Source organism: Aspergillus saccharolyticus (assembly GCF_003184585.1).
Source record: "Aspergillus saccharolyticus JOP 1030-1 unplaced genomic scaffold BP01scaffold_9, whole genome shotgun sequence".
Classification (NCBI taxonomy): domain Eukaryota; kingdom Fungi; phylum Ascomycota; class Eurotiomycetes; order Eurotiales; family Aspergillaceae; genus Aspergillus; species Aspergillus saccharolyticus.
This window is the reverse complement of record NW_020290619.1, coordinates 599,640-622,836: the sequence shown is the minus strand read 5'-3', so window position 1 is coordinate 622,836 and position 23,197 is coordinate 599,640. Positions and strand designations below refer to the sequence as shown.

The following is a 23,197-nucleotide window of genomic DNA, read 5'->3' as shown; positions in this document are numbered from 1 at the left end:
TGGGAATTCCAGTGCGGGCTCGCTTATCGCTGGGGGCGACGGTGATTGGTTCAGAGGTAGGCACGTGATGTACCGCCCAGCGGGTATCTTTCCTTCATCGCCTCAGGCAGAACAGCCAGCCTGAGGCAGGAAGCAAGCGCCAAGACCGGTTGCGGCTCACGTCGGTCCGAGATCGAAGGTCGCATGCCCACCGGCCTGGCCTGGTAGGCCGATCCGGGGTGAAACCACGCCATTCGGGCACTGATGAACTATGCCATTTCTCCAGACTCAAAGCCCCTGGACCTACAAATGTGGGGTTGGACGCGGCTTTATGTTGTTAGCCTCTTACATCACCATCACTGGAGGTTGTCATGGCAAGAGCTGTGCTGGGTGACATCACAGTCTCAACTTCACTCAATCCCTAGTGATAGGAGAAGTGCCTCCAATCTCGTCTAAACAGAGCTACTGCGCGGTGGTGGGGAAGTCTCGTCGAAGCCTTCCTGTTCCGGTGGAGATACGTTCTACAACTCGAGATAAGCCTTGATAAACTCCTTATCTATCTGTGTGTCCATCAATTCTGGCCTTACTTACACTACACAGTACAGCCAAGCCTCTGCTATCAATGGAATGGAAAAAATGGAAGGAAGACGTCCGAAATTGTGTATACTCCGTCCTGTACTTGACCTACCACTACTACCAGTTCTGCATATCGTATCAAGGCAGGCTGAAGTCGTCGTAGGTGGGTCTGTACCTTCAGCGCTAACCCGGGGGGCTTATCTTCAAGGGGAAATCGCCTGATATACTGTGCAGTAGTAGATCCTCAGTCTCATATATGTGAAAACAGTGGAACAGGGGTGACTAAATGGAAACTGGCCGAGTTTAAGGTTATTTGATGTGCCTTTTCCCCAGATCCGCCCTCAGACTTTGTTCCAACTTATCTCACCTTCTTCTCTGTCGAAGTCATTCTTCTTCTTCTTCTTCGCATCGTAGTCGCTGCACCTCTTAGAGTCTGGAACTCATTGTTTCCATCCTTAGCATATAAGCCGTCGATTTGCCGTCTGCTACACACTTCCCCAACATGTCCAAGCCACTCAAGGCCAGTGGCGAGCCCGGCAGCGAGGTCAAGCCGGAACTGGGCGAGGTTGAGAATGGCGACACTTTTGCACATGACGATGTCTTTGGTGTAATATCAGAGGATGGTCCAAATTACAGGAATGTGAGTACAGCCTACATGCTTCAAGTGACATGCACTGACATTCCCAGGTGGGCTGGCTCGGAACCTCGATTTTGATGATGAAGACTCAGATCGGCCTGGGAGTCCTCTCAATCCCTTCCGTCTTCGATACCGTTGGCATTGTCCCTGGGGTCATCCTTCTGTGTGTTATAGCTGGCATCACCACTTGGTCAGATTACATCGTGGGTATCTTCAAGCTACGACACCGTCACGTCTACGGCATCGATGATGTTGGCCAGCTCATGTTCGGTCGATGGGGCCGCGAGTTCCTTGGTTGGGCCTTTTGTCTGCTCTTCGTCTTCACCGCAGGCTCCGCGATGCTCAGCACCTCCATTGCGCTGAACGCCATCTCCATGCACGGCACATGCACGGCCGTCTTTGTGGCTGTTGCTGCCGTGATCCTATTCTTGCTTTCTAGCATTCGGACGCTGGGTCGTATCACCTGGCTGGCATGGGTTGGCGTCGCATGCATTCTTACCGCTGGTGAGTCAGATTATCTACCGAGAATGCAAAAAAAGAATAAGAAGACGGTCTAACTACCAATCCAGTTTTCATTGTCACCATTGCCGTGGGGGTTCAGGACCGTCCGGCAGCAGCGCCTCAGGAAGGGGTGTGGAAATCTAATTACAAGGTCATCCAAAGCCCCAGCTTCACTGACGCTATTTCTGCCATCAACACTCTGGTCTTCGCGTATGCGGGAACGCCGGCCTTCTTCTCCATCGTAGCCGAGATGAGCGAGCCACGCCATTATACCAAGTCCATGATACTCTGCCAAAGTGTTGTTACGATTACTTATATCACCATCGGCGTCGTCGTCTACTATTACTGCGGTTCCTACGTCGCGTCGCCCGCTCTGGGCTCGGCCGGCCCATTACTCAAGAAGATCTCCTATGGTATCGCCCTACCCGGCTTATTGGTCTCTGGAACACTGTCAGCCCACGTTAGTACCCATCTCCCGCTGTTAACATACTCTCCGATTTGAGGAGTCATGGACTAACTCCTCGCAGTATTCCAGCAAGCACATCTTCGTCCGTTGCCTGCGAGGCACACGGCACCTGACCGCCAACACCGCCAAGCACTGGATCACCTGGATTGGCTCGACATTCAGCGTCAGCATGATTGCCTACGTCATTGCCAGTGGGATCCCCATCTTCAACACTTTGATTTCTCTCGTCGGGGCTCTTCTGGGGACCGTCACCTGCTTCCAGCCCATGGGCTGTATGTGGCTTTACGACAACTGGAGAAACGAACGAACCACCCGGTGGTACATGATGGTCGCCTGGAGCGGCTTCGTCATCATATCGGGGATGTTCCTGATGGTGGCCGGCACGTACAGCTCGATTGTGGACATCATCGACTCCTCCGGATCCGGGGCTTGGAGCTGCGCCGATAATTCGAGCTCTGTCTGAAATACAGCAGGCGAACTTAAGTATATACCATCCGCGAGTATATAGCTATGACGAAATTGATGAGTTTACGCTTTTAATGAGCCGCTACCTGTTCACATGGTTACTAAGTTACCGTTGTTCCCCAACCTAGCATTTCGGTTCTGGATGTAACTTAAATCCCCATACAATTACCCAACACAGTATTCCGTAGATCAGGGTCACGACAAGCATGACACTAGGTAGTTAAACATAAGCGCTAGTAGCAGTTCCACGGAATGACCTGCCGAACCGGACCTAATCAGGGATGGATGGACTAATGTTATCTGAGCGTCCAGCCTCTCCCATCAATCAGGACCCCCAGGTATCGGACCTACTTTTATCGCTGATCGCTACCCCGCGCTCTGGCCAATCCATATCCGCGATCACCTTCCCAAAGCATGAGTGTGCAGCGAGCGATGCCTTGAAGGGAATGAACTTTGCGGATAACCGCTCCACTCCATCTATCATATACAGCAAAGGGGTATCTCAGCAACCTCACCCACCTGTCCAACTGTGTATCACCAGCTTGCCTTCCCATCCGACTAGCACGATACGGAAAACCACCGGAATGACCTACTTAACTCGGCTTATCGCCTCCGTGCTAAGTACCAACCCGCCCTCCCCCCCCTCGGCTGGCTAATTCATAAATGCGGAGATGGATCTTCTGCTAACAAAGTAGTACATGAAATCTGAGGGGCGCTCGTAGACACCAAATGCTAATCTTTAAGTCTCCATGGGTTGGTATAGTCTGAGGGGGGTTATAAAGTGTCAATAAAAAAGGTAGTTCGATCGGGATGGGCGCGACTTATGCTGTTTCCATTACGTGAAGCGTTGGCTATCTGTATCGTATGATTTTTTGTTTTCTCTTTTTTTGTACTTGGAGGGAGGAGGATCAGGTCACATCTGATGGGTGTTGGAATCACGTATCACTTCAGGTCCATTTCCTGATAGCTGTAGCTCGAATTCGGTACTGGCTACGAGGGAGAAGTTGTAACAGTACTAATGGGGTACCTAAACAGTTTCGTCGTATCACAAATCAACGTAAATACTACCCACCAGCCTGATCAAATTGCAATACGTTGCAGCACCAAGAACATTTGTAAAAACGCTCGCTGAACCACCACCACCACCACGGTGACGCTGAGAGGTCCTTAAGTTGCTCCATGTGGCCCCTTCTCACCCAGTCGTAACCAAATCAATCTCCTGATGCTAGTGCACTGAATCTGCCCGGCTTCAGTTTTAAGGGACGCACTTTTCCCCGGTTGATGGTCGACTATCATCAGTAGGGTAGTAGATAACACCTCTGAATTGACTTGGCCAATATCTGGTGATCTTACTTGGAAAGCAGTTACCGATCACGTAGCCCCTATGTATTCAGACTCGCCGAACGTCGCCTCCTGAAAGAGGAACAGCCTTGCGCATGTTTGTCGCGTTGCGTCGGGCTAAACAGTAAGTAGTAACTTAGTGAAGGGAATTCCCCTTCGGCTCCCGCTGGGTTCCATTGCTTGTATCATCCTCAGTTCCCGTCTTCAGCATCGTCCGCATACCACGAGCGAAGAAGATAGGACCAGGCTATCATTAGTTAGAGTTGTGTAGTATGTGAAACAATTTCTAGTTAGGATACTTAAGCTACACAGAGTGCCCATGAATCACAATAGAGCATACGAAACATTTTCAATACACCCAGAATCGGTATGTAAGAGCACCTCTACGACTCACGCGATACTTTCCTACTTGCAGAGAAATTAATCCTAGTGGATATTCACTACAAAGAAGAAACATAGCAAGCCTGCTTGATCATTCATCACTCGTCTATTGTGCTGCGTAAGATCGATACTGCAATCGGTCTACGTATTCACTGCCGACCTACTGGCTGCCGGCGCTCACATCCGGATACAGGTCAAACCGCCGCTGGGTGTAGATCGGAATGCCCTTTCGCGTACTCTGAATCGTTTCGTTATCCAGATCCGCATAGATGATATCCTCCTTCTCCTCCGTCTCCGCGAGGACCTTGGCGCTGGGGTCGACAATCAGGCTGTGACCCCAGGCATGGTACGAGGCCTCCAGATCCCTCGCGGGGCTGCAAAGAGCCGTATACACCTGGTTGTCGACCGCACGGGCCCGGGCCAGCAGGGACCAGTGCAGCGGGCCGGTGGTCGTGTTGAACGCACCGGGGTATACAAGCAGGAAGGCACCCTTCCGGGCCGCGATCATGGCAGCCTCCGGGAAGCGGATGTCGTAGCAGATGGCGAGTCCGATCTTGCCGTAGTCGGGGAGGTCGACCACCGTCAGCTGGTTCCCGGGACTCAGAACCTCGCTCTCCTTGAAGGTGATCTTGCCGGGGATGTCGATGTCGAAAAGGTGGGTCTTACGGTGAGTGCCAATCAGGGCTCCGGAGGGAGAGAAGACGAGGGAGGTGTTGTAGTATTTGTTGGTGGTGGGTTCAAGCTCGGGAATGCTGCCACCCACAAGGTAGGCTTTGGCCTCGGCGGCGATGGCGGAGAGTGCATGGTAGGATGGGGACTGTTCTTTGGTCGGGGGCGAAGGAAGAAGCGTCTCAGCGTACTTGGGAAAGAACTGCGTGCCGTAGGGGGAGTTGAAACATTCCGGGAGGACGATGAGAGAAGCGCCGGCTCTAGCAGCCTCGAGGACTTTGCTGCGGGCGTGGGCCAGGTTCACGGCCTTATCGGCGCCTAGTTGAAAATGGTGACGGATTAGAGGAGGAGCAGACTCGAGGATTTTGAGAGAAAAATCACCTACCAGAGGCCAGCTGCACGAGAGCAAGCTTCAATGGTTTCTTGAGAAGAGATGCCATGATTGTGAGGTGCTGAGAAACAGGCAGATGAGGGGATGGTTGTTGCGGTGATGAAAGGGAGTTTGCCGGCGATTGCGGGGGAAGCGGCTTTCGCGCCGAACATCGGGTCTATCGGGTCTACTCCAATTCTCTTATCATCTCCATCGCTGACTCCAAATCAGAACAACGATAACATGCTGTACTCAATCTAGAGAGCACTGTACGACCTATCTCTCACTCGAAAAATGTACGATGTCGCGACAGCCAAAAGAGAACTTCAGCGGAGGCAGCTGAGTTCAGACGACGTCCCAACTCAGAGTCCAGTGCTAACAATATCGCGGCCCTGGAAAGCCTTCATGCCTACATACATCCACTCAGCTCGGAAAATCCAAACTCACCAATGAGATTCGATGCAGGCACAAAAATCGCTCGATGGAACATTTGAAAGACGTCATTCGTCTCTTGTACTACATTGCCCTACCAGATTAGCACTAGCCACATTCTTCAAGTCGCTCTTCAAGTGATGAATGCTAAGTTGTCATTCCGAAACCGTGAAAGCGCATCTCAAAGACAATCTGCAGGAATGCACGATCAACATTATGACGCAATGTGCCCTATGATTCTATGAATAGAGTTATGCCCTGTTTCTGCCATCGGCATAAAGCTTGACTCATGTGAGGCTGAAACTCTGCGTTTGAATTCGCATGGGAATGCGATATGCATGCGGCTAGGGCATACACATCTATTCTTATGCACCAATGTGCATCCCTTCGATTCCTCTGCTGTCAACACATATGCGGAAGTTTAGACTTGACACAGCCTTATGGAGTGTCGTGTCGCATTAGGAGTGTAGACATTGTTCTGCTGCACCTGCCCTGAAGAAGTAGTTGTCTACGCTTCAGGAAGGACTCAGCTTCAGCTGGTGTCAACTGTCTACAACTTCCGGACAGTGATTATACTTATAAAAGGCAGGATTAGGGCTCGTTTGTCACTCACCAAGTCAAGCAATTCAGTTTATCAAAATTAACGCAGATCGTGATCTACCTGAACATTCAATCTTTGTCATTGGACAACCTTTGAACTTCGCCACTTCTTCTGGGTCAAATCAACCATGACCATGCCATCCCTTCGCTCTAACGCTTCCCTATTGGGCCTTCTTATGCTTCTGTATGCCTTCTCGACTATCTCCCTCGTGGAAGCCGGCCCAGTCGCGCCGCAGCATGCTACCAACCAGGTAAGCCCACGTGGTGTGTTTGTCACCAGAGTGCCTCTCGCTCACAATCGCATTAAAACCACCATTCGGTGGAGATTGCCTCCATCAATGCGCGAGTGTCACAGAATGAGCATCTTGTAGAGAGGTTCAACCCTGCCGATGACGCCTTGGACTCAATCCAATCTGTCACCAAGATGAAGCGAGGTGATACCGACAGCTCTGACGACGACGACGATGACGATGACGATGATGATTTTATCGAGCCATCTGTCAGTTACTCCTTGCTCGGCAAGGTTTCGACTATCATTGATCATCTGCGGCGCTGAGAAACGTCAGCAGGTAAATTTAGGTCAGTCGACGCACAGCGGCTGGGTAACTGTTCTATATTGTGATACGGAGTCTGCTTTGTTCTCTTGAGAGATCGATAGTCTTGCATTTCAGCTCCTCCTGCTTTCATCCAGATGCGTGTTTGACACTGCATTCATTACTGAGGCCTTCAGCCTATTCTACCTCGAAAGCCTTGATTTATCTACCTTTCTCCGTCACGAGTCTATGCCCCGATTGTATTCGAATAATGCTCCGCAAAGTCCTGCCAATTATCTATCGTACTCTATTCAACTACCTGTGTAGGCTATAAATGACTTCTGATCTCGTAGACCCTCTCATCGAGCGATCCTCGTTCCGATTACTAAGTTCGTCTTCCGATAAATATACAGTTTTACGCCGGTGCAGCGTATTAAGCTACCTGTTATACCGCAGCCTGATGAATGATTATAAATATCTTCCCGCAATGTCTTGGAATCATATTTTCCCGAACTCCAGGATCGTAGCACCAATGATATCACCAGTGCCATAATTTCCACCCGAATCATGCACAAAACAGCATGCCTTGAAAACCAATGGCTGCGACGCGAGTCGCGCTTACGGGGTATGGGGGGCCAGATCGGCCCACAGCGGGTTCTTCGACGCCCAACTCTCGTTTCTGAGCGTTAGCGCCGCTATCCTCTATGCCGATTTGCCTCGAGAGTCAAGACGTTCTAAAATTGAGACTCCATTCTAGACCCGGCTACTGATTTTCCAACACCCACTGTTGCGTGTCTGGAGACGTTGATCAGATACCATGGGTATGTCGGAGGACGCACCAAAGCGAATGAAGTCGGGCGAAATTATACCCGCCGGACCAAGCTTGGTTAACGCAATCGCTTTGTTCTGTTCTAGTCTCCATCCGAGGCATGAAGGCTGTCACTAGTTAAAGACGATAGACTTGTTCTCTTCCCGACGAGCCGTTCTCTTCCCGACGAGCCGACCTCGGCCACACCCCCACAGTCTGCGGAGACTGACAGGAAGGAATCTCTCACCAACGGTCCTGGACAAGCCGCATGACACGTCACTGGGAAAAAGAAAACCGTTTTACGACAGGCGAGAGCTCAAAAGTGTCAGGGAAACAACTTGAGATGACGAAGTGCTGGTCACGAGTCACAGATCTTCCTCCTCGGATGGAGAGGCGGGGCTACTCCCGGTATGTACATAACTACATTCACAATATAGAAGTTATGCCTGACGAATCTCAAGTTGTCAAAAGTACGGAGTACCTGTACTCACTAACTACTTCCCCCCTGGGTGATAGACACACACTATTCCCAAAGGAACGGACATCTCCGAGTAGGTTCGAGTCGGAGCGAAGAGCGTAATTTAAGTCTTGGATCGAAAGCAGTTAAGGCTGATGGCGACAAGGAAGGGTCCAAACCGGAAAAAATTGGAGCCATATTCGAGATTGCTTTTACAGTGGCGCAGTTGGGGTAAGATTAAGTGTTCCTGTGAAGTGAAAGAGGGAGCGATATTCCTCCCTGATCTCGTGAAAATCCGATCAAGATCTGTTGGATAACTAACTAATTATCCCTTTGGGCTTGTGTAATAGGCATTGCACTGCCCTGCACTGCATTGCACTGTAGTTAATGAAGGGTTGTTAACAAAGGAGAGGCTCTCACGGAACAAAAGGCCGCTTCGCTTCCTCCCGGCCAAAACTGGACGCCGGAACCCGATCCGCCGCCACGTCCAATAAAGCAAATAAAGGGGCAATATATGATAACGCCCTTTGATATGTACGGATGTACGGAGTTAACTGTTGTAACTGTAACTTAATACTGAACAGGATGTAGTTTGAATAGACTGCTCCAGTCTCTCCCCTATCTCATCTCCTTTCTTGTCTCTTGGAAGTCTGGCCCATTCCCTCCCATCCCTCCCACCACGCCCTACGGAATACTAAATATCCAGTATATCCAGTGTATCCAGTGTATTCAGTGAGGATCCACTGCTCCAGTATCCATCCAAGGTTCAGGCCTCATTACTTCTTTCTTTTACGCAAAAGGAAACTCGCCCCTCTCTTCCAGAATCAGAATCAAAAACCACAAAAGAAAAAAAAAAAAAAAAAAAAGTGAAAGTTGGCCACTGTGGGACCTGTGGTTTTCTTTTCTCGCTCTAGCCTTATAATCTCGGGTCCAGGCACAATATACGCGCGCGCGCTCTCTTCCTCCATCCCCCTATCTATCTTTTCCCCTTCCCCATGTCTTGATAATTCCATCCTCCACCTTCATCACTTTTTAAGTCATTTCCCCCCTCGACTTTTCGAGAGGAAATTACTTCCATCTAGCATAGTCAAGAACGGTGCCACTTTTGATTACAGCGGTAATATCACCATGTTCGAGGACTTCTCTTTCTCGTCTCCCTCCTCCACTCGGCCTCCCCGCCTGGCCCTGGACAACGATGAATACCACCGCCGCACCCTCGACCACGACAGCGGATTGATCTCCCCGTTGTCCTCGCGGTGTCCCTCCCCACGCTCCTCAGCGCAGCGCTTTCCGCGCACCCTTTCGCGCTCGTCGCGAGCCTCCTACTCCCGAGGCGGCCCGGCTCAAGCGCCCACCTCCGTCCCCTTCTCCGCATACGAGCAGAAGCGCTTCTCCATCAGCACCCTCACCAAGAAACTCCACGAGCATACCCTGCAGAACCCATCCGGCGGCGCTTCCGGTAATGCCTTTCCCGCCATCTGCGATGACCGCTTCCCCGATGCGCCCATCTCTCCCACCTCCCCTTCCGACCTCCACTTCAGCCACAACCACAATCACAGCAGCAGCAGCCCCAAGCTCTTCCCCGGCTACGTCCTCACACCCCCAGACACTGACCTGGACGATGAATCCCTCACCTCCGGCTCCCTCTCCCCGACCTTCCCACCTACCTCCTCCTCCCCATACCTGAACCCCACGTCCGCGCCCGTCGCGGAAAGCTACAACTCCCCGACCGACTCCACAACCCCAATGGACCTCAGCAACGCAGACGATCAAGAACAACTCAGCTACCACAACCCCTACACCACCACAACCGTCCGCGCCCAGCGCCAACACATCTCCCGCCTGCAATACTCCAACCCCACCGACCTAGAAGCCATCCGCCTGGCCTTGATCTCCGAAGACGAGGCCCTGCGCACCGCCGTCTCCAATAACTACTCCACCTGCGAAGACGACTGGCACCCTAGCTCGCTCCCCCCGCAGTCCTCCCCGCGCAGACGCGCCCTCACAGCTTCGTCCCGCGGCAGTCGGTTCCGTCCCGGCGGCGGCGGCGGTGGCGCTACAGACGCATCCTCCTCCTCCCCTACGTCCGCATCGGCCTCTTCTTCCTCGTCATCGTCAGCGGGAGAATCTTACCCCCGGTCAAGGAGAAAGAGCAGCGTCAGTGCGCTGCAATCCTCTTCTCGGCGCATCGAGAAGAGCTATCATCATTTCAGCTCGACCCGGGACCTGCGCAAGAAAAGTGAACAGGGACTGCGGAGGAAGAGTCTTGTTAGTGCGGCGCTTGCTTCGATGGTTGAGTGAGGTGGGACGGACCTCTCATCGTCTTAACCTTGCTTCGATATTTATAAATATACATGTCGCTTGTCGTGGGTTGGATATGTCACTTCTAACTACTACGCGTGTTCCTTTCTTTCGGTCTGATGCCTGCTCTGGTATCTTTCACCTTTTTTTTTTCTTCTTTAAGGCTTTCTCTTCTGGTTGGATTTCTCTTGTACTATATCCTGGTTCCACTACTGCTCACATTCGATGTTGCTTCCTTCCACTATTACTCTTCTTATGGCAATGCTTTTCTTTCAGGGTTTGGAATTTGCTTGTGCATTGTGTGCATGTCGAACAAAGAAAGATACCCAGACTGTCTGCTTTTCCTATCTTGGTCATCACTTTACTTATTTACTCGATTTATGGTACATTTAAATTTCATGGCTCCTCTGCGCAACGTGGATATTCTCAGAGGCGCAGCGCGAAAAGTCACTTATATACTATCTAAACGCTACTTCCATTCTTCTTTTCAGTTATACATGTTCATACGTCCCTCTGTTCGGCCCATCTCGTACTTTTATTCTGGACTTCCTCAACGAAACACCTTAAAGCCTAAGCGTAGCGTACAAACTACCTCAGGGATCCGGACCGCCTGGCAACTAACACAACTCTATTTCACTTCATGCCCTGCTCAACATCGACATCAGAAAGTCAACTGAAAGGAAGAACAAGTACCGCTGGATCCTGTCAAAGGCCCTAATAAACGTGCACAGATAGGCATTTGCCAATCGCTCAAAGTGATACGGACAGAAACAGAACCGCTCACAGAAACCACCTTGGCATGCGCTCGCACATACCATCGGAGACATCAATACACCAAATCTCAAGGATACAACGCCAGGTTCAGAGAATCAAGGACGGATGCACGAATGAAAATCGCAAGGTCACTGCCGCTTGCGTTGAAACATGTTGTATAACCGCTTGAAAGGCTTGAGAGGCCCACTGCCCCCGCCTTTAGCGTTCTTCTTACGACGGTCGGTGATTTTGGTGATCCCACTCTGAATACGGATCTCCTGCTGCTGATGCAGGGCTGTATGGGGAATATATATGGGAGACGGACAGAGATTATGTGATGAGGCAGGATTGGAGTGGAGTGGATGAGGATGACCGTGGCGGCTGGGGTCGATCCCATGGGGCCCGTACCAGAGGTCAAGATCATAGTAGGCTGCTGTGCTGGCCAAAGAGGGCGGATGGTTTCCATCCAGAGAGTAGGGGGAGGGGACGGGCAGTGGAACATGTGATTGCGACCGAAAATGGCTATCTTCTCGGATCGGAGAGCCCGGCTCCCCGAGGTCCCCCTCGTCCGTAGTCCAGGCCCGCGGTCTGAGCGGCGCCGGTCGCTTTCGCGTGCGGCCGGGCGAGCGCGAGTAATTTGAGGGCGTGTCATCGGCCTCCTCGCATTCCAGGAGTTCCGATATCGACGGCATGGGGAGGTGCGGCGAGTCTCCAACCAGATCGTGATGCACCTGCTGTGGATTCGTGTCCGAGGATGGCTCGGCCTGTTCAATGCCCGTTTGGCCTTCATGATCGAGGACTACCTCCGATTCATTGATCACCTCGATGTATGAATCGCGCTGGTGGCCACTGGAGGCCCGTAATGAATAGCCATCGACATCCTCGATGAACGAGACGATCCGAGCAAAATCGAGCGACTCATGCGGGTTAATGATTTCGAATGACGTGCCGTGGTCAACAATGGTCGCTGTTGTTTTCTTCATGCTCCATAAAATGGAGTCGGAGCGGGTCCTAGTGTGTCTGCGGGTGAAACATTCCGGATCTGTGCCTGGCTCGGGATAGCTTTCGAGTCTGTCCCGGAATGTATCCTGATCGCATACCTACGTCAGAGTTGAGAGTGAAAGGCTGCAGCGGGATCCTTACTTACCAAAAGCCTGTGCGGGTTCTCCCCAGGGTATGTTGCACTCAATGGTGCACTCAATGGGGCAGACACAATGGCACTTGGCGACACTGTATGGCTGGTTAGCAGTTTGCAGGATAATAAAGAGCAACAGTGGAGTAGCTAGCTACTTACGGCCAAAGCCGTGCAGGATCTCCGGATCCTGATCGCTTCTAGCGCTAGGGGAGTAGGACGGCGATAGTGGCGGCGGACTTGAAGCTGGAGATGACATGGGACAAGGAAAAATGGCTGGATCGGAACCAGGCTGGTTCTGGTTCAAATGCAGAGCGGCGTCTTTGCGTCTGAGCAGCTTCCCGTCCTGGCCATCGATGAAAGGATCACTGTCTGACAGCAATTTGCGGTAATTGTGCAGCGACAGGTTCCCCGCGTATCCTGCCGAGCATATAGCAGGGGGTTTTGAAGCGAGTGACTGGAGAGGGTCAGAGGCAGGCGACGTCGACATATAATGTATAGCGTCGGGGTGGTGAGGGGATCCATAGTAGGGTGGCCCGCCCTCGAGAGCTATCGTCATTGTAGATTGGCGGCTTGTGCCTTGACTGGGACCGGGGTCGAGCGAGGGCAAGTATAGAAGACGAATGGAGAAGAATGAAACTGCTGCGGGACATGAGAGCAATAGAGGATTCCAACCCGGCCCTGTTGATTGCTGGCATTGGGGACGTGCAGATCGTTTTAGTTGGTTGACATCAGCAGCGACTGGATCAATTGAGACAAGACACAGCGTATACAACAATGGGCGGATTGTCAGCGAAGACTCCGGATGGTAGCGAGACCGACTGTCTCAAAGAGGGGCAGCTAACGGTTCGAGCTGAAGCAGTGTCACAGTCGCACGAGAACAAACCTCCGCAGCGATCTAGATCGATCAAGAAAGTAGAACAGTCAGTCACCCTAATGTAGCGAAGGACAAGATCGTCAACCTTCAGTGGAAAGAAGGATGGCAGAAAGCGAAGAAGAAAGAGAAAAAGAGAGAAGAGGGTAAAAAATATAAACAATAAAAGAAAGCAAAAGAAAGGAAGAAGCTGCTGCTGCTGCTGCTTCTTGCTCGCTACTGCGGCTGGTGTGCTGCAGCGCAAAGACGATCACTCGATAGGAATGGGAAGCGATAGAAGTACTCCGTAACAAGGTACTTTAAATGCATAGCCAGGTCAATCTGCAGGTTGACATGCATAAGGGCGGACCAATGACAGGACTCCGGACAGGGTCCTGCATCATCATGGTCTAAAGATACTCGTACATGTAGAGCGAGAGGTTGCAGAGGGAGGAGAGGAGTTCGAGTTGTTCGCCCCGTCGGGAAATTCCCACTTGGGCAGCAATGAGGAGGGGAGTACTTTTGGAGTACATGGCACCACCAGCAAGACTGGCAGAGATCACAAGGTACTTTGTGAGTATTAACTACAGAGTACTCCGTACTCCGTACTTCGTACTTCATTCCGCTTGACGATCGTTGTTTCAACCCACCCTGAGACTAACTTCACTTCATCTACCAATGAGTGCATGGAGTGTGACTGGTTTCATGTCGACTACAGCAGGCTATACATCCAATCAGACCCGTCAAATGTGGCTGTGGCAATGACCGGCAAGGTTGCTTTGCTGACCGTTTCTTTTCTTAGGATTTCCATCAGACTCTCATTCATTCGGCATTCAGCAGAGAACTCCTCATATTCTTGGTGAGATGGAATTGGATTACACCGCACTTAAAACACACACCCACCCCCGACTTGGCTCTTCCGTTCAAAACCCTCAACTCCATCACCACCACACCATATGACTTGCACCCCCCATTATTCCCTTTGCCACATTCCATAATCCCTGCTCAACTCCTATCACGAGGAGCCAATAACTCAACACTTTCCACACACCCACCCACCCACCCACTCACACACACCTACACTCACCCTCTCACATACCCATATACCCATAACCCAAACTGCGGCTCCAAAGCCCACAAAACATCCATCCGTTTCGAGTAAACTTCCTTCCGATAAGGCAGCCAGTCATCCGAAGAGCGGAGAATGAGATCAACCCACTGTCGCCTAAAGCGTAATGCACAGCACAGTACAGGCATACACACAGCCTCCATCTAATCGTGATTTACACGGAAGCAAGCACGGGTAACTACAGTATCATAAAGTAACGATGGGACCTTGCTTGCATGGCCTTCCACCAAAATCCCCCCTCCCCACGCGACGTATAGTACAGCGAGTGACCTTATCTCCATGCATTAAGGTATGTATGTGTTCCGGATACGCAGTGCCTAAGGTACAGACCTGTATAGACTTAGTGCCTGGGTAAGGTACCTACTGTATATCACTAGGTACATAAAAGTATATGGTATCTACTTAGTATACATTGGGACGTGAACGAACTGTACCTAGTTACCTTTAGTACCTACCCCAATCATCTTACAAGAACACAGAGCATACTACTGCTCAGTTTATAACTTGGCGGGTTCATTGTCACCTCCAACGGGGTGTTCATCTGTTTCGGCGGACTGGCTCAGGTACCTACTACGAGTCTCCGTAGACCGAGAGTCATAAGTTGAAACCTACAATCCCGACTGGCTAGTCGGGATTGTAGGCTCTTATCCTTACTGCCTTTCCTACATGATGTATAGTCTCAAAATATGTGAAATGGAGGAATTCAGCGCTAGAAATAGTTCTAGGACTGCATCATACTGATAATATCTACAGGCGACTCACGCCTAGAGGTTTGATGCCAAACGACATTCGAAGCTGCTCTGAATCATCCGTTGGTATAGTCACCGAGGTCCAAACACAATATATATTCTCAATTGGACAAGTTTCTACAACCAGTCTACCGGTCCCCCAAAGCCAAAATGTGCCCTAGATCCAATCGAACATTTTAACAAGGGAAGAACGAGAGAAGAGATATTCAAACACCATTAAATGCTGACTCGAGTGGCGAAAGACAACAAATGTATCACATGACCCAGTAAGATAAGAAGTCAAATCGGAGTATCACCCATCATAAATCATAAAGAAATAAAAACCCAATGTGAAGAAAACTCCCTGCACACGTGTATAAATACCAGCATTCCCTACCTACAGCTCACCATCACTTTGTCACTAGTAGCCGAGTTGCAGCTGCCGTCATCAGCTATGTCTCGACTCGAGTAAAAAAAAAAAAGAAAACGCTCAGAGAGCGATATTTGACTGCAGTATAATTGGTGTGGTATCAAGCATTCAAGTCATCAAGTAGATCGTCCGGGAATTGCATCAAGTCGTTCAATGGCGTTTGTATTTCTGTTGAGTCAGTGCGTTAGTGAAAAGAGTGAAAAGAGACCAGACTCCCCAAAGTGTCCAACTTACGTCTTCCATCTTGCGGCGATTGCTCGGATCGAGGGTGTTGCCCGCGCCCAGCAACGTCTGGCCCACAGCCTTGGTGACACCGATCGCAGGACGGAGAATAAGAGTCGGCGCACGTTTCATCACAGCTTTGGCAGCAGCTTTGGCACTTCCGCTCTCCATTACCTCGCCAGGGACCGCTACAATGGCATCCCGTGCCGTGAGCAAGTCGCGCTCCAATCCTCTGAACCCGCCTCGAAGACCCTGAGCAACCCCATATGGTTGATCGGCATACAGCGAGATCTTCTTGGCATCTTCATCGTCGCCAAGATCATCGTCTTGACCTGCAGTTGGTGCACCGGCGTTGGTCAGCATGTCCTCGGCACTTTGCAACACCGTTTGCGTCCCAAGCGCAAGCTTGGCCCCTAGTCTAAGCAATTCAGTTGAGGTGGTCTTAGCGAATGCCGAGGCGCCTTTCTGAATACTCCGTACGATACGACCGTCCTTCTTGTACTCGCGCATAGGTACCACAACTAAATCCTTGACCCCTCCACCCACGTTGACGAGAGATCTGATAGGAGCTAAACCAGCGAGGATACCAGGTAGCTGATTACGCTTGATATCGGGCATCCATATGTCATTGAGCGTCTGACCCAGTTTATCAAAGCCAGAAACTCCGTAAATAATGACGTGCCGCATCGTCATATCTGCTCCGTCAAGTACGACAAAATTCATGAGTTCGGTGGTGCGACCCGAACGGAGGCCAGCATAATCGACACGTTTAGGTTTGAAGTCCAGTTTCACTGGCACGGCATTGATCTCAGCTCTTTGCACGAAGGGAACATCACTCGGAGCGGTCGGGGTTTGTGCAGTGTCATCCCTGAACTCGAAGAACCGGCAGATAAAGTCCAAAGCGTCCTGGTCGACATGCAATCGAAGAGGGAGCAAAGTCGCCTTCAGAACGATTTCGGAAGCGGCAAGCTCTGGCACAGGTCGGACGGTCAATATTTCGAGGTGTAGCATACTCGTTCCACTCTCTCTTTCGCCAGCTTCATGCATATAAGTTGCGAACTTTTTCCATGTCGAGGTAGGGACATGGTCGAAGATCTCCACATCATCCACCCGAATGTCCAAAGAGCTTTGCGTCTCGTCCAGGCCGGGCGGGAAGACAACCAGGTCTGCGCATACTCCCTTAAGCTCGAAGGTCATTTTGTGGTACTTGCTCCGCGACAACCGTAGTTTCTTTCCCCGCAAAGAAGGTGATTGACTCTGCCGCACATTTGCTCCGGTCACAGTTGTAGTGGTGGCATAACTCCCGGTTTCACTGACAAGGTCATCAATGTTCCGATTGATATCGCTGCGAAGCTCTCGGGGATCTTTGTTGGCAGGGATACCAATGTAAATCGAGTTGAACAGGCAGTCTCCGATGACGGATTCCTCTTCCTCGTCAAAGCTCGGAGACGCTCGACTACCGGTGCGGGCACGGCGCTCAGTCGCCTTTCTTTCAACCTCTTTAACCGCTTTGCTGATTGTATCTCGTGTTCTTTGCCAATCGTAGCCATCAAACAGGTTCCAAATCACATGAGCGTCACGTACTCTCACTCGCAAGGGGCTTCTCTGAAGCTTCGAGTCGTCCGAGAGACCATAGGTGTTCTGTGTCGAATCCCATCTATGTGCCGTACCCCCAACAGCAGACTTTTGCGCAAAGTGGTCTTCACGGAAGTCGAGATCCGAGACACTTGACGAGACATGGTACTGCGAGTGGAAACTGTCCAGTAGCTCATTTGACCCTGTCGCGAAGGCGGCTCCCTGCAGAGAGCTTTGCCCGGAATCCACGCTCACATATTCGACTTCATCATCCAGTTCCTCTCCTACACCTCGTGTTTGTTCGGTGTGATCAGGCGTGGCGGCAGTAGCATCTTCCAATTGATCAGTCACAAATGCATCTCCTGTGAAAGACGCTATCATGTCTTGTATGGGGAGTACTTCGGTTCGATATTTCATGACCACGCTTGGGGGCGTAGGAGGTTGCAGCCCATTCATAATGCTTATGAGAGTCTGTGTGGAATCGGCGCAAGTTTCTAAAATGAGTAAATCGTCCTTGAGCTCGACATCGAGAGATTTGTCCCCGTCTTCACTCAAGCGCACAATTTTCACGGTAGCCGTGGCCGAAGAAACTGTGCAGACTGAAACATAGCCTTTGCCAATCAAAGATTGAACCTGGGCGGTTTGAGGGGAGTTCAAGTTCCTTGGATGAGGGATATCCGTGAGGTCAACGTTCTTGACATCGTCGATAACCATAATCGATGCCTTTCGAAGATCCAAAACCGCTTCCGAAGAGACCACGTCATGCATGGTACCAGAGAACTTAGCGTTGGTCAGGACAACGAGACCCTTCGCAGGGGTGCCGCGTGGATTCAGACCAAGGACACAGTCTCGAAGATCGACTGTCAACTTGGAGGCTTTTGACGGAGACTCCTGGTTCGGTTCTTTTCGAGTCATTTGCGAATGCACCGGCTGACGCTCAGCAAGGTTGGCTATTGAACTTGCCATGTTCGCAGCGACATCACCGGTTGTCAACTCATCTCCGAGTCCGAGGAATGCGATGACGGAAGGAAGGGAGTACTCTGCACGAAGGCCATGTAGCTTGATCTTGATCGTAGGATCCATCTCATCCGCGATGAAGCGGGCCATGAGAACCGGTGCTGCAGTGTCACTAGAGGAAGATCCTTCAATGCCGGGAAGAGCATCGCCGACAAGTTCCTCATCTCCGTTCCTTGCAACCTGTATGTGACCGATTTGAGCAGCAACAAGGGATGGAAGACTTATATATGCTGCTTCGGTATTCTGAAGCTTAGCTGTCATGACGCCCACCTTTCCACCAAGGTATGTTTGCACTTCAAAATCACGGATCAATAACAAAGTCAGGACCCCGGGTCGATCGTCCTCAGGCAGATATTTAGTCACGTTCGACAGTCGACTTATCTCGTCCCCAAGCTGCGCAAGGGACTCCATATCGGCGGTTCGAGAGATGATGGCCTTCATCCCGCCAATCGTCACACGAAGAACGGATCCCTGATTACGCTGACGGAAAAGCGTATCCAGCATTATGTCGTCGTCTTCATCGTACTTATCTTTCGAAGGTGTGATCAACGCGAGAAGTCGATCAAGATCGCGCTCTTTGGGGGCAAAAAGGTATTCAAATCTGAGATCATCCAAGCTCACAGTAGCGGGCGCATCGCGGTCGAACTTCAGAGGCAATGGCCCACTCAATTTCGCCTTATCAATCTGAACTCCTAAGCCCTCAGATCGACTGACAAGCTTAAGTGCAGTTGTCCTAAGTTTGATGTAATGATTTTCCCCGATAATATTGAGTGCAATGCCCCCAATGCGAGCATTAACCTTAATGGGTGCGGTTTTAGGTGGCTGTGCAGTCGCTGGGGGAGGGCCACTCTCGAAGTGTACACCGCGAGGACGCTTCGGTGCGTCCTTGCTCGGCCCTTTACTGGAAGAGCTAGATGAAATGGAGCTTCCAAGCTCCAAAATGGTGCTCAGCCCACCAACCCAGCCCATGGCCTCTTCTAGCCGCTGAATATTGATATTAAGTTGCAAGGGGAGTGTCATGAGCTCAACCGTTTTCGCTTTCGGAGACATGTAGACCTTCAACGCGATGTCACCTTGACTCGAAGAAGTGACGTCCCTAATGGACTCGCGCATCTTGAGTTCCTCGCTGAAAGAGATTAGTTCCTCATCCGCAAAGCCCACCATGAATTTGGTCACATCAAGATGCAGAGTAGTGATATCGTCGTCTACTCCAATATCAGCTCTGCAGCCCGAGATTACGGCCTGTAGTAGAGTTTCTTCTTGGTTTGAGGTAATAAATATCGACGTGTCGGGGGATGGAGGGTATGCGTGCCCATGGACATGCTCAACAAACTTGATAACAAAGCTATCAAGGAAAATGCGATAGGCTTGGGGCGCCCGCGATTTCTGTGGCGGACGAGATTCTCTTGTCGTGTCATCCGCCGTACCACCGAATGTATTTAGTATCTTTTGCCCAACCTTGACCACCAGCCAACCTATTGCGATGTCAAAATGGACTTCTGCAGAGAACACTTCCAACACAATGTGATTATCTATGCCAAGTCCATGCTGACCCCACACTCTAGCATCGTGTATAGGAGGAATAGGCGTGATTGTTTCGCCACGAGATCGCATCAACGAGTTCAAGAGGCCGTCCTCTGCTAGGGATTCGTGCAACTTGACGGTTGGTCCCCTCGGGTTGTCATTCGAATTCCTTCGGTTGGGTCCTGCAGATTCCTCACTGTCCTCTTGGTCAGAGTTGCTGGAAGGGATTGAGATCTGAATCCGATCAATGCTAAAAAATGTTCTCGCAACGTCTGGCGACTTCTGTTCTCCAGTTGAAGCCTGAACGGATAGTCCTGCGTTCCGATCAGACTGAGGATGATAAACTGGCGACTGTTGCTCGGTTGATTGAGACCGAGACAGGGCTGGCTGAGATTGAGGGGTGAGTTTGGGTGTCGCTACAGATATCCCATCGTTGTCCTCTTGCTCAGGGCCACCGGTAGAACTGCCTGTGACTGCATACTCTGCAACGGGTTCCTTCATAGTCTGAGATTCAGAGAAGTCCCAAGCACCCGGCATATTCGGCATGAAGCTTCGCGCCGTGAAACCATGGCTCATAGCACTCATGTACATGCTTTGTGCTTCGTCGTGGGAGAACAATCGAGATTCACTAAGATCTCCTTGATGGTAAGACCCACTGGTTGAACTTGAACTATCGGTTTCGGAAGGTGGCGCGGATGTAGGTAGCGATAGCTGGATAGGTGGGAACGGCTCCGGGGTTCGATCGGATTCTGCATCGGGTGCAGGAAGCGCCGGTCGTGATTGAGGCAAACTAGGTTCGGGAAAATGTGCGACCTCATGCAATTCTGACACTCGTGGCCTCAGTGCTAGTACTACTGCATTATGTGTATCCTGAGCCGAGTCCGCGAGGCCATGTGCGGGCACTTGTAGAGGGCGCGGGACAAGCTCATCGCTTGCAGTAAACTGATCAGCTTCTCTGGCCAGACTTTCCAGCTCATCCAACTCGTCGTCTTGAATCTGAGAGTTGATGACAGAATCAAGGTAGGCAGGATTATCCAACAACTTGTCATCATCAGCGAAATCCTGAGATTCCTCCAAGTAACCATAAGGCCGTGTTTCTCCCTCCTCCGTGTCGGCGTCTGAGAACCTTCCGTCATAGGTGTATACGGACCCTTCGAGTTTTGGGGCATGTCGGTCAAGGCGTTGAGAGTCAATGGCTGGCGCCGATGGCTCAAGTATAGTCGATCGTGTCATTTCAAGAGTGGAGGTGCCCGAAGAGTATTCAGGCGGAGGGGAAGAGGCTCGGCTCGGAGGCTGAGTGGTCTTCGCCTGGACTGGAGTCGAAGGGGAAGGGGGAGCAGCGAATCGTGCATAGTTGGCGAAGACACCTGGTTCCGACACCAATGCAAGATTGATATCTGAGAGCGAGATCGATCGTCTTCCCTTCGGCGATCGATCTCCACCTGTGGCAGTAGGTACAGAGATAGCGTCCACCTTCACTTGACCAACAGTCAACAGTGCAGTGATCAGATCAGGTCTGTCTTCCGGCTGCCTCCTGACAGATCCATCTTGCTTCATCTCCACATCGACTCGAAAGGATATATCGTCGACCTGAACCTGGAAGCGATCCGCGACACCTTTGAGGAATCCAGCAACAAAGCTAGGCAGAGACACCGTCTCGTTGCCCAAACCCAGCTCCTCTTCATCATCACTGATCGACGCCGACGTACGTTGCAAAACCTGGGACCGAGAGGAGATGGCGGCTTGCAACTCGTCCTTTTCCTCCTTGGGCTCAGCCTCGAGAAAAGACTGTGCAAGATCGGCAGTGTTGGGGATGAATGTGTCAGAGCTAGGTGCATGGGGTGAATTGGAGGCCCCGTCTCCTTGCCCCGTAGGACAGGCCTCCTCCGACAGTAGCTTTAGATGTACATTGATACCGCTGGCTTCGCATATGATACTGCTACTGTAGATGTCGGCGGGAATGGTGACTTTCAGGTATCGGACACGGGCGCTTCGAAGCTCACTTGAGGCAGGCAGGTGAAGTAACGCAGCTAGTTTCTAATCATATTGTGAAGAGCAAAGATTAGTGGAATTCACCGATGGAGAATGTGAGAATGAATGTTGGTTTTGGATACGGGTGGATCGGAGCAGTCGAACGGCGGGCCGGATCATCGTTGCACTCACCTCAAGCTTCAAGCCGATATCCCGGAGTTCAACGGTGCTGCGCTGTCCCCATCGTATGCCCAAACCATCTAGATCCAGAGCCTCAGTATCAACTAGCTCCAAGCGAGACAAAGCATAGCGCAGCAATCGTTTCTGGAAGAACGAAGGCAGGAAGTAGGCCATTTTCGGGCGGAGGGAGCCGGCGGGGGGCTCATTTGAGGATCACAACAGTCATCTGAGCAGAAACAGAATAAGGCAACGAGAAAGGAAAAAGAGAATGAGGCTAAATGTGTGAATGGTGCCTGGGGCTCCAAGCAGCAGGCAGTAGGCAGAAGACAAAAGACAGAAGACAAATTTGAACTGAGCCACAGCAACAACACGCAATTTCGGGAGGGTTGAGGCGGGTTGCTTCAGGGCCGGGGGGAGAATGACGTTTCGGGGGAAAATGGCGGAGGGGGGGACGCGCTTAATGCCGTTGAGTTTAGTTTCTGGTACGGAGTGGAGTCAAAGAGAAAGAAGAAGAGATAACGATCGATGGATCCTGGGATGATCGACAGCAATCAGAAAGTCAGGCGGAATTTCGAGCCTGGGGCTAGCCAACAACCGAAACTAGTTTGACCTAGACCACATCATGACAACTCACACCTACATTGATTCGATGCTATTGTTGTTGGTGGTGGTGGTGGTGGTGATGATGATGATGATGATGATGATGATGATGATGATGAGTTCATGAGGTGAGGATGTCGTGGTCGGCCGATATGTGTACATACATACAGCACAACAGGTCACAACAGGAGGAATTATGACGGCCACAGCCAACGTACTGTACAAAGAGAATTCGCATGACCCATGACTTCGAACTCAGGCCTGAATCCCAATCAAGGATTCCGTACCTACTAGTCGTCGATTTCTCCGAATGCACGTTCTTGCACGTTCACCTGCTACTCTTCCTAAGGGAAAAGGTTGCACAGTGTTCCGAGCCAGCCCGTATCAGCAGCAGTGGGCCGGTGATGCAGTCTTCTTGAGTTGCGAGCTCATCTACTCAATACTCCAATTCATAGTGATAGTCAGATTGACTACGGAGTAAATAGTGATTAATTGTTTCTGACTCATCCCACTAAGAACACATTCCGCAAAGTTTGTGTCACCAGTTGTTTAGTGCCCGTCAATGAC

At 51.0% G+C, this 23,197-nt stretch overlaps 5 protein-coding genes across 5 annotated transcripts; 3 read left to right on the top strand and 2 right to left on the bottom strand.

The window, feature by feature from the left end:
- Nucleotides 1-1,057: 1,057 nt before the first annotated feature.
- On the top strand, nucleotides 1,058-2,622 carry BP01DRAFT_364464 (putative amino acid transporter (Mtr); the record flags this gene model as incomplete). The annotated part of the gene is made up of 4 exons (XM_025576326.1): nucleotides 1,058-1,195; nucleotides 1,243-1,696; nucleotides 1,762-2,153; nucleotides 2,221-2,622. The coding sequence occupies 4 exons, from the start codon at nucleotides 1,058-1,060 to the stop codon at nucleotides 2,620-2,622; spliced, it is 1,386 nt and encodes a 461-aa protein (XP_025432883.1).
- A 1,805-nt stretch (nucleotides 2,623-4,427) lies between these two features.
- Nucleotides 4,428-5,497, bottom strand: BP01DRAFT_337435 (carbon-nitrogen hydrolase family protein). The gene is made up of 2 exons (XM_025573284.1): nucleotides 5,401-5,497; nucleotides 4,428-5,333 (listed from the first exon to the last, which is right to left on the bottom strand). The coding sequence occupies exons 1-2, from the start codon at nucleotides 5,453-5,455 to the stop codon at nucleotides 4,507-4,509; spliced, it is 882 nt and encodes a 293-aa protein (XP_025432882.1). The 5' UTR covers nucleotides 5,456-5,497; the 3' UTR covers nucleotides 4,428-4,506.
- A 1,048-nt stretch (nucleotides 5,498-6,545) lies between these two features.
- BP01DRAFT_390571 (uncharacterized protein) lies at nucleotides 6,546-7,114 on the top strand (the record flags this gene model as incomplete). The annotated part of the gene is made up of 2 exons (XM_025578010.1): nucleotides 6,546-6,668; nucleotides 6,743-7,114. The coding sequence occupies 2 exons, from the start codon at nucleotides 6,546-6,548 to the stop codon at nucleotides 6,971-6,973; spliced, it is 354 nt and encodes a 117-aa protein (XP_025432881.1). The 3' UTR covers nucleotides 6,974-7,114.
- Nucleotides 7,115-9,173: 2,059 nt separating this feature from the next.
- Nucleotides 9,174-10,979, top strand: BP01DRAFT_355311 (uncharacterized protein; the record flags this gene model as incomplete). The annotated part of the gene is made up of 1 exon (XM_025574656.1): nucleotides 9,174-10,979. A coding segment is annotated over exon 1 (1,169 nt), but the record flags the coding sequence as incomplete, so codon positions are not given.
- A 439-nt stretch (nucleotides 10,980-11,418) lies between these two features.
- atg2 (putative autophagy regulatory protein Atg2) lies at nucleotides 11,419-22,204 on the bottom strand (the record flags this gene model as incomplete). Its single annotated transcript, XM_025576325.1, has 11 exons — nucleotides 11,419-12,369; nucleotides 12,417-12,499; nucleotides 12,564-12,985; nucleotides 13,288-13,299; nucleotides 13,681-13,803; nucleotides 14,354-14,479; nucleotides 14,714-14,756; nucleotides 14,996-15,045; nucleotides 15,146-15,147; nucleotides 15,776-21,916; nucleotides 22,043-22,204. 11 exons carry the CDS (start codon nucleotides 22,202-22,204, stop codon nucleotides 11,419-11,421), a joined length of 8,115 nt encoding a protein of 2,704 aa, XP_025432879.1.
- Nucleotides 22,205-23,197: the final 993 nt, after the last annotated feature.